Source organism: Ictalurus furcatus, chromosome 23, assembly GCF_023375685.1.
Source record: "Ictalurus furcatus strain D&B chromosome 23, Billie_1.0, whole genome shotgun sequence".
Lineage (NCBI taxonomy): Eukaryota > Metazoa > Chordata > Actinopteri > Siluriformes > Ictaluridae > Ictalurus > Ictalurus furcatus.
Window position 1 is genome coordinate 8,554,010 of NC_071277.1, and position 11,382 is coordinate 8,565,391.

The 11,382-nt window shown below is 38.4% G+C and overlaps 1 protein-coding gene across 2 annotated transcripts; it reads right to left on the minus strand.

Moving 5' to 3' along the window:
* Nucleotides 1-793: 793 nt before the first annotated feature.
* On the minus strand, nt 794-11,382 carry pkia (cAMP-dependent protein kinase inhibitor alpha). Of its 2 annotated transcripts, XM_053612080.1 has the most exons (3): nt 11,163-11,382; nt 4,860-5,037; nt 794-2,375 (listed from the first exon to the last, which is right to left on the minus strand). In XM_053612080.1, exons 2-3 carry the CDS (start codon nt 5,008-5,010, stop codon nt 2,293-2,295), a joined length of 234 nt encoding a protein of 77 aa, XP_053468055.1. In that variant the 5' UTR covers nt 5,011-5,037; nt 11,163-11,382; the 3' UTR covers nt 794-2,292. The 2 variants fall into 2 exon arrangements, with proteins under 2 accessions (XP_053468055.1, XP_053468056.1); XM_053612081.1 differs by lacking the exon at nt 11,163-11,382 and having other exon boundaries at nt 4,860-5,288.

Sequence of the window (11,382 nt, forward strand, 5' to 3'; positions counted from 1 at the left end):
TTTGGCTAATTTACCTGCTGAGGTACCAGAAGGTCCAGGTGTAAAAATGATAAGTGAACCAGTCCTGAGAGTTTTGTCCTGTTTAATTCTTCCTTTTAGACTCCACTTTCCCATTTATAATCGGAAGACATTCTGATACTTGGTTTGTATTATTATTATTATTATTATTATTATTATTATTATATTTTATTTTGGGGGGCCTGCTTGGCTGTGAGAAACAATTCACTTCAATTAACCCGACTACTAGCGAGGTCTGGATCACGTGATCAAATTGGACGCATCCGATTGGACAACACCAGAAGCTCGTGCATTATTGTTCACATCCGGCAAAGTAATGCAAGGTCTCATGATTAAAATTGGTCATTTATTCGATATAAATAGCTCACTGTAACCATGATGTAGATTTATTTATGTGGCTTATGAATGCTTGATTATGATTGGTCAGAAGGTGTTGATTAATTTTCTATAACAGCAGCTTGGACAATAGTACAGCTCCAAATCACAGGTTTATATTAATTATTATATTATATTATATTATATTATATTATATTATATTATATTATATTATTAGTCTCCAGTTTCAGTGCTTTATAACTGTAACAAAAGTTTTCCAACATCAGGACAAAGGACCTTTGTGGTTTCTCTTATTAAATTCAAGAGAGAGAGAGAGAGAGAGATGCTGGTGAGGGGCTGATGTTTATAGATGCTGAGTAACTTGTTCATAGATGTTCCACAGCATTAAATGTGTCTATAAAAAGATTTTTAAAAATAAATTATGACATACCATACGTTAATAAATAAAACAATCATAATCATTGACAAATTCCTGTGGTGTTAGAGGAATAAAACACTTCCGGACATGCTGTTATAGTAATATAATCAACTGTGAGGTAACTGATTCATTGTTGATTAGTTTCCTATAACAGCACGACATGGAGTGTTTTATTCCTCACAAGTAGACTTCTCAAAGCAAATCTTGGATATTGGATTCAATATTCAAACATAGACAATGTGATCCTGTTTCGCAAGGGGAAAGGGACATGTCTCAAATTTGCATATTCATCAATACTGCATTACTGTGCTATATACTACATTATGTGCTAGTTTTTAAAATTTATTTCCTAAGGAAATATTATGGTATATATAAAGAATGCAAGTACTCATAGAGAATTTTTTTAATATGAATTTGTGTTGAAAAGGGTCATTTATATATTCACAATGAGTGTAATTTTTTAGTTATAAACAGGAATTAATATGTAGTCATGTATCTATGTATGTGTATATAAATGCATATTTGCCAACCAAATGTAGCCTTTATTTAAGGAACACAAGAAAAACATCAGGAAAAACATTAAAGATGACAGAAACATCATCCGTTAATGTTTATTACCAAATCTGTCACAAATTGAACAAATGTGGAAGACATACATGCTAAAAAAAATCTATCAAGGTGAGCTCAAAATAAAAAAGTTTACAGGGCAGTGTTGATCAAAAAAAAATATTTAATTCATTTTTTTATTATTAAAAACAAAAATCAAAACCACAAGCTCCAAAAAAAAAAAAGAAAAAAGAAAAACACCATAAACATTTAGCTCACGTGAACACAGCTGCATATTTTGTACATGTGTATTCTCTGAACAGACTGTGAATATATTTAGGTGTCATGCATCACTTTTTACACCACGTTCACACTCGATCACGGTGCAGCGTCTGTGTTATGTGAAACCTCGTTTCTTGCACGTATTCAGTAATAACATCAGCTGAAACGTTTAGTGAGAAACAAAATCCGATTTAAAATACCGAATGAATATTTAAAAATATTTAAAAACGTAGGCTATTACAACAACACTACTACTCATAAATATCAAGGAAAACACAGAAATATCTTAGCATGGCTAACTTGGCAGTGGGCCTGCGGATCAAAAAATGTATCCCTCCATGAATCTGTGACGGAAAGTCAAATGCTGAGAAGATCCTACGAATCTCCAGCTACATCCCTCTGGGATGGAGGGTCTGATGGACGATTTAGCTCCATTTCAACAGCTAACAGCTAACAGTGATTAGCTAAGGGAGTGCCTACATCAGCTATGTTACTGAAGTGATTAACGCTTCATCCGGTGCTGAAGCTACAAGTCCAGCCTTTTCCTCTGAACGCTTTGAAGGCAGAGCCTCGGCTGAGTCCGGGGCAGACCAGTAGAAGAAGGCGTCTCCGTTTCTGCTCGGCCATGTCCTGTCCTCAAATCACCACAGGATGGAGCTGAGAAGTTTCTTTTCTAATCGCGCAGGAGGCTGTTACGTTCTCTCCGCTTTGCTCTCCTCTTGTTTGGGATCGGAGTCTGAGGAGCTCGAGCTTTTCTCTCCGTCATTCCCTTCATCTTAATGGAAAGAGATTTTAAAAAGGTTACAAAGAGAGCATAAGTAGAAAGATATCTTCTCAAAACCATAAAGACAATTGCACTGTTAAAGCGGCCAGAGACAGCAGTACCAACCAGGAAGTTCTGGCACGTTAGCACGTGAAGACGAGAGGCAGGGCTTTTTGTTACAAACCTACGTTATTTAGTAGAGGAAGTAAATCTGGAATCACTAACGAGTCGTTTCTGCTGTTCAGAACCGGTTCCTTCTTTTGGGACTCAATAGCTCTGTTTGTTGTGCGCTCTGATTTTTTAAAACTTTGCAGACGTTTTTACATTCACAAACAGCTCTATAATACGCTACATGAAAGGTAATATCTGAAACATATTAAAGATATTAAAGGTGCACTTTAATGTAACAAATACAGCACTAAATAATGTCTACAGATTTAGTGTGCTAAAACAGTGGTTTTCAAAGTGGGGGCCGCCAGGGGGCGCCCGGGGGACCTCAACAATTTGGAGTCAAAAATAAATTCTCACTCTCAGACAACCACACACACACACACACACACACACACACACACACACAATCAATTCCTAATGTAAAAATGTAAGATGTAATTATTAATAAAAAGGGGGATAAATTCAGAAGTCTGTATTTTTAATGTGTTTTAAAGACATCTTGCAAAAGAGGGGCCTCGGTCAAATGTTAATGCCATTTGGGGGGCCTTGCCCTGGAAAAGTTTGGGAACCCCTGTGCTACAACATTACTTTCAAACAAGGCAAAGCGTGTACGTTCTATTGGAGTCTTTTTCGCTATCCTAACACACCGCACAAACGTAGGATTTCAGCAATAAACATGGACAAATGACTCCGCCCATACCTTGGCTAATTCCTTGAGTGATTCTGACTCAGTGGAACAACAGAAATCAATAAAATGAACCTGAAAATACGCTGAAACGTTGAGTGATTAAAGAATTTGTTCTAAATTATGAACCTGGAATAAAAAATGTAGTAGTTGCAGAAAATTCATAATGTCCATTTGGAGTTGCGGAAGAAAGTCTGGCAGCCCCTGCTGTAGGATTCCGTGTAAAACATGCATTGGAGATAATAACAAAATAAATAAAACGTCTTGTGTGAAAGCAGCTGGAGAATGTTCCTGTTTGCTCTTTGCGATCGCTGTCATATCTGTGTGAAAAACATTAATACTATCATTAAAAATGAAAACCTCGTACCCGTGTCACGTCACGTCACGCGGCAGCAGGTATGAGCGCATTGTTACCTTGACTAGATCCTGCACCCAGGGTTGCCAGGTCTCAGCAAAATTTCCAACCCTACTACTACATCTCAAAAAAAGCTGAAACTATCCCAAAACGTTCATACAAAAAGGCAAAAGTGAGCCGCATTTATCTTCTATTTCTCAACTTTCACATGGGAAATGAGTTTCACTTTCCCTTTGTTTGAAGATTTTGGCAGCTCTTGACTGTGTATAAACCACCCTAACCACATAAAAATGTGTTTTTTTTAATCCACAGATTTGCTTTTTCCACAAGCGACCCTGTTCTAAGGCTACGTCTACATTAATCCGGATAGATCTGAAACTGCACTTACGTTTTTAAAAACGCTCTCCGTCTACACTGGTGTTTTCAAACGTTTTCCAAAAATTGCTCATCCACACCGAAACGTCTGAAAACGCCCACATCCCTACAGTATAACGCGCATGAGTATAAAATGTAACAAGCTTTGGCCTGCATCAGGCGTCTATTTACTCGACCGCTGGATAGCAACCACGAGTGAGAATTGTGTCCCTTTTGAAAAAAATGCAATCTGATAGTTGTACAAAGTGACAGTAATCTTTAACAAAACTCTCAAACTGGATAGCAGGCACAACAACTGTAGCACAACAAAACAACTAGTTTGTTTTGAGTTGAATGTGTCACATGACTAAAAATACATCATTGTTTTTGAATTCCTCCGTTTTCTCAGTCCATTTGCGAGAGTGTTTTTAAAAAGCGCCGTCTCAGTGTAGACAGACAGCCAAAACGTAGAGGAAAAAGATGTGTTTTTTTAGATTCATCCAGAATAACGTGGACGTACCCTGAAACTTTCCCAATTGGGAGTGAAAAACTGCAATGCTGGCAACCCTTTCGGCACCTCACATGGAATATTTTAAACAGGTTGCCATGTTCAGGATAAATACATAACAAAAAACAGTTTATTCAGATTCATCAGCCATCTGAATCTATTTATTTATAAAAATTGCTTTTACACGGATGGAATTTGGCAGACTTACATTCATCTTGTTTATACATCTGAGCAGTTGAGGATTAAGGGCCTTGCTCAAGGACCCAGCAGTTGCAGTTTGCAGTGCTGGGATTTAAACTCACGACCTTCTGGTCAGACGTCCAACGTGTTAACCTCTGAATTAATAGCCCTGGAACATATCAGGACCAGAACAGTATTTGTTCCTGCTATCGTTGTAGAAGATATCGAGATAGTATCACTCGCCTGTTTTGTTGATGTTGAGCTCCGAAAGCGTCTGCGAGAGTCCACTAGCGTCCAGTCCTCCTGATTCCCCCAGGATGTCATGCACCGCATTCCTTCTGCCCGTCCTTCCAGAGGCTATGAAGTCTTCATACGTTGCCTCCACATCAGTCATATCTAATTTATTTCAACATAGCAGTGTCTGGGAGAGACAGAGCAACAAGCAGAGAGAAATTCAGAAGAACGATTCTATGGATGATTCCAGGAAGCATCTCGACTTGCATCGTCATCAGTTTCTCAGTGGTTTCTCAGTCTAGCTTGATAAGATAGTAAATATTATTCCATAAACGTTAACACTGTTATACATTATGGTTACTATAGATGAATGAATATAAGCACAATCACAATCACAATCAACCATCGAACCATTTACTGTCATCGTCATCGTTTAGAGTTCATTTTTTCCTCCACCTTCTTCCAAATACTCCGATGTCTACAGCTACAAATATACAGAATTGTGCTAACTCTTCATAAACGTGATTGACATTTGTGAAGCATTCAGGTGGAGATAAGATTATAGTGCGCTAGGCCACCGCTCTAATCCACTGGAGATTGGATTTGCAGGGATAAGAAGTAGATTACACTGTGACCTCAGGACGACATTAAAGTGATACCATCCTCTGTTCCAGGTCTGAAGTTTACAGCTCTGCAACGTGGGGTCTGGAAATCAGCGTGACTTTTCCCCTAATATACATTAGCTTCCGTTCTGTATTTAAAACAAAAGCAGTGTGTTAAAGGAACCGCCCGGCGTTTTTCGACCGAACCTCAACCTACTACGTCTGTAGCGCGAACGTGGATGTCAACACATTTAATAACAGACGTCGAAGGCAGATGTTGAATTCTAGTCAATAAAATAAAATAAAATAAATTGTAAAATCTCATAATACTGAGACCAGTATTTCATACCAGGACAATATTATTATTATTATTATTATTATTATTATTATTATTTTCAATAGAGGAGTGTCTGATTGTTTCTGCAAAATCTTCTAGTCTTCATTAGAAGGTTCGTGCCGCAGCCGTGCCGCACCCTGACTAGCTCCACTGCTATAATTAGCGCGTGTCATCATCACAGCGCGCTCGTTCTCAGCTGTTGAGTTCAGAAATGGTGTCACGGGGCAGATAAACACTCGGAAGCGGGTCAGAAGTGTGGATCAGTGGGCGTGCTGACAGGGAGAACGTCTGCTTGACTATGGACTTTACTCATAGATGAAACAGATTCTGTGTAAATGCCCTCCAGCCTGCTATACTTCCTCCACTGCTGCTCAGGACAGAACAGGACAGACCTGTATGCTAATTGCTAATACAGAGTCGTGCTTCCAGACATCAATAAGAACAAGATGAATAATATTGTCGAGTTCAGTGCTTTTCTTTAACGTCGGTATAATAAGTATTTTAATTTGAACATTAATTGAGATGCTTAAACGATATGATAAGTGTACACTACTGTACCTCTGATTCCTCAGAAAAACGTACTGTGGTGTAATTTATCATAATATCACCATTATCAGCTGGAGTTTTCTGTAAGTAGACGTTTATTGAACATTTATGGAAGGAGTCTCCAGTGTCCAGTCTCCAGTGGAAAGTATTCAGCGTCAGGGTGGGAACTGTAACGCCGCTTCTTTGTATTTTCCTTTAACATCTGGAGGCAGTGTTTTATTCTTTATCTATAAATCAGTTATTCAGTTATTAGCACAGTATTACACCGCAAACTGATTCTATTCTGTTATTCAAAACGCTGCAGAAAGAAAGAAAGACGATCCGATGAAATGTCAGCGCTGATGATTCATCTGATACGCCAAGCACCTGTCCCTAAACTGAGCCAGATACACAGCTCACTTCTCTCTCTCTCTATCTATCTATTTATCTATATATCTACCTCACTCTCTCTCTATCTATTTATCACCCTGTCTCACTCTCTCTCTGAATATCTATCTATCTATCTACCTATCTATCTATTTATCTATATAGCTATCACTCTGAATATATCTATCTCTCACTCTTTCTCTCTGAATATCTATCTATCTATCAATCTCTCACGCTCTTTGAATATCTATCTACCTATCTATCTATCTATCTATCTATCTCTCACTCTCTGAATATCTATCTATCTATTACCCTCTGTCTTACACTCTCTCTCTCTGAATATCTATCTATCCACCTTTCTCTCTCAATCTATCTATCTATATATCTATCACTCTGAATATCTATCTAGCTCTCACTCTCTCTCTATGAATATCTATCTATCTATCCATCTCTCACTCTCTCTGAATATCCATCTATCTATCTATTACCCTCTGTCTTACACTCTCTCTCTCTGAATATCTATCTATCCACCTTTCTTTCTCCCTCTCTCTCTCTCTATCTATCTATTTATCTATATATCTATCTCACTCTCTCTCTCTCTCTCTCTCTCTCTGTCCCTTGGCATCCAAGTTCATGATGTAAAAGATCAATTCGCTGTGTGGGTTTGTCACCGATTCCTTTACGCTAAAGTGACAACTGTAGAGAAGGCTCAATGTACATGCTCTGTGTGTGTATGTGTGTGTGTGTGTGTGCGTGTGTGAAAGCGGGCCGCAGTAGCATCTGCCAAGTCACCCACACAGACAGCTTGTGCAACAGCTTTAACAAAAGACCCCACTGAATGAATCGACAGATTGTGTCATTCAACAAGGAGGATGCGTTCAAGTTCCGCACAGCTGAATGTCCCGATTGTGCTCTAATCTAACATTTCAAAAGAATAATAATAAAAATAAATAAATAAATAAATAAATAAATGAAAAAAAATTCTATAATTAATTTCCAGGCAGGAGTGTTATAACTGAGCATATCTTAGAGTCCAGATAATTTCCGATATCGTTATCCAGATTATTTTTTGTTTTAAATCCACTGTAGGAAATGGTACAGGTATTTAACAATTTCATGTTTTCTTTTTCTTTTCTTTTTTTTTGAAGTCAAAAGAAAAAGCCATTTTCACTGTGTTTTAAATGATGTACTTCTAAAGCAAGATCTGGCATATAAAGTACCACCCACAGAGTTCTGGTTTAAAAATGACATTTAAAAAAGAAACCTCAACAACACATCCTCTGGTAACTGAGCGAATTATAAACACACCGATTTTCAGCTAAGCGCTAGTATTGTAAACATACGAGCATCATGTCACGGTGTTCCTGAGCCCAAGCGAGAGAGAAAGAGAGAGAGAAGGTGTGATTACATTTCTTCATTACAATCTCGCACATATCCAGCAATCTGGAAATCTGTGTGATGTGACGCAACTGCAGGAACTAAAGATTTAAAGATGAACGTGTGAAGCACATCACGACACATAACATGGAAATAATCAATCCCAGATACAGAATTATATGCGCTTTCATCTTGTTTAAACTATGTCGGGAAAGAATGATAATATTTGATAGCTGCATTAGCATTAGAGTGGAGTTGCTACATGCAGTACTGATTTGGAAGTCACTCTAGCACTGTAATATAAGATAATACTTTTTTAAGATAAGATAATACTTTATTAATCCCCAGATGGTGTAATTACATATACAAACCCGATTCCAAAAAAGTTGGGACGCCGTGTAAAATGTAAATAAAAACAGAATGCAGTGGTTTGCAGATCTCATAACCCCGTATGTTATTCACGACAGGACGTAGAAAACATATCAAATGTTTAAACTGAGGAAATGTACCGTTTTAAGAAAAAATTAAGGTGATTTTGAATTCAATGGCCGCAACACGTATCAAAAAAGGTGGGACGGGGTCAACAAAAGGCTGGAAAAGTAAGAGTTAGTAAAAAGAAACTTTTTTGGAATTGGGGTTGTACTTAGACATGACGTATTACACAATAATAATAATAATAAAACAGAAAACGTGGTAAAAGTTAGGGGTGAGTGACCTGGCTAAATTAAATCATACCATGATACATTTATAGAAAATATATTGCGATATATTTACGTTTACTCACAGCGAAACAGCAGTCTCAGACTCATAGGTGCAAATTTTTTTTTTGTACACTTTTTTAGTCACAAGCTTCAGAATGATGAAGGCTGCAATCTGATTGGCTGTCTCCAAGAAAATCTTTAAATGACACAATGGGCTTCTTGGAACAATATTGTATATAGTAACTGGACTGGAAAAAGTTCATTAAAAAAGAATCCCATATTTAAAAGTTCGAGAGTTTTATCTCACAGAGCTGCTAAATTCTGGATTCTGATTGGTCACAAGGTGTTGATTAATCTTCTAAACCAGCAGCTCTGACAGTCACAGGTTTACATTAACATTCTCGTTCTAATACGTCATCGGTTATATAGTAACATCGCATTCACAGGGACTTGTCTGATGACATTTATGTAACCATTATGGAAGGAGTCTCCAGTGTCAGAGCTTTGTAACAGTCAGAGGTAAAGCTGTAACTTTAAGTTTTCCGACATCTTCAGGACAGAGGAGTTTGCAATTCTTTGCGGGTTCTCGGGAAAATGACAAACTGCGTTTCTTTTCTTTTTTTTGTCTTTAACTTGAAGAGAGAGAATAAAGAGAGGGCTGACGAGGGAGCAACTGTTTCTAGCTGCTATAACGTAAGTAAGAACAGGAACTAACTTGTTTTGGGAACATTACGTTAAACATCTTTCCTGAGGTGTTTGTGGATAATGTGTTATAATTGCCTCGTAATTCTTCTTTCATTTTAACACAGGTTTTTTTTTCTTCTAGTCTATTGCTAGACTTCGAGTATCATATGATATTTTTATCATATCACCCAGCTTTTGTCTCTGTACTTATTAACTTATTACTAATATCTGATACTAGAGATGTTATCATATAAAGTTTTCTTTTCCGATACCGAAACCTTGAGTATCAGCCGATACTGATACCCATCCCATATTGTTCTCTAAACAGTTAAGAGTTCACGAGTATCCATCCATCCATCCATCCTCTGTACTGCTTATCCTACACTGGGACAAGCGGGGGGGGGGGGGGGCTGGAACCTATCCGAGGGGACGGGGTGCCAACCCATCACAGGGCACAATCATGCACACACACACACACACTACAGCAATTTGGACATGCCAATCAGCCTATATGTTTTTGGACTGCAGGAGGAAACTGGAGAACCATGAGGAAACCCCCGAGGCACCGGGATAACATGCAAGCTTCGCGCCCGCAGGGCGGAGACAGGAATCGAACCCCCAACCCTGGCAGTGATTATAAATATAATAAAATCAAACCCTAACAAAAAAAGAAAACACAGTCAAGTCTCTTTATACTGTATGTAAATATTTTCCACTTCCAAAAATACATTTCTTTTCCAAATTCAATTCCAGTCTTTGTCGATTGTTACAGAATCTGATATCTGATATGTTTTGTCCCATATCCGATCCATCGTTTTTTTGGTTTTTTTGTTGCTGGTTTCGGCTCTGTGCCGTCTCTAATTGATACTGATATAATGGCCGTATCACCTGCGTTTTAATCAGGATAAACACCATCTAATGAATAACTGAAAGAATCTTAAATGTCACTCTTCACTGCATAGTGGATAAGAGCTCAAATCCAAGGTTCTGGGTATTATAATAAAACCTCAAACTGCTGTGCAAATTCCCATGAAAAGAATGGAAAGAAACTTCCCACTAGTGGAAGTGGAATTTTAAAGAGAGAGAGAGAGAGAGAGAGAGAGAGAGAGAGAGAGAGAGAGGACATCAATACTGAGGTCTAAGCAATATGCATGGTGTGATGAGCTTCAACAACACAAACATAAACACTCCTCTCTGTCCTCTGCTCAGTATTACACTACAATAAACGCCTATTGGAATTTGATTTAGGGTTCTGTTTGTTTGTTTGTTTGTATTTTTTTATCAGCATCAAGAATTATGCACAGCAACTAAGTAAACAAACCAATGCATTTGTAACATGTACATGCACATGAGCAGATCTGAAGGCTTTCTCCCAAGGCCTGCGCACAGTGCGCGCGCGCGCTTAGCGCCATTTCAATACACGTCTTATGAAGATGTTACGCAAACTGGAATAGGATTTCATGACATGCAACGCAACACAAAGCCTCCATGGCTGTCCTCTGGGGGGCTTTTGTTTTGTTTGGTTGCGTCTCCGAACACAATGACGGCTAAACTATTTCTCACCCCGATGCTGCGTTTACAATAAACCAGTGTCCAGGCTGAACGCGCGCGACATGTCCAATCATGTGTACATTACTAAAGCACACACACACACACACACACACACACACACAATGTCTGTTCCAGGTTCATGTCCTACCTGGTTTAGGATGCGTCTCTCTCTCTCTATCTCTCTCTCTCTCGGCGCTGTCAGTGCTGCTGCCTGGGCTGGGATGCCAGATTGATCGGATTCACCCCTTTCCAGTCTATTTTTACCCACAGTGCGCTGGAGAATTCCCTCAAACTGATAGCATTAAAGGAAAAAACAACCTTGAACTATTTGCATAATAATCTTTATAATTAACACGTGATCTGCAACA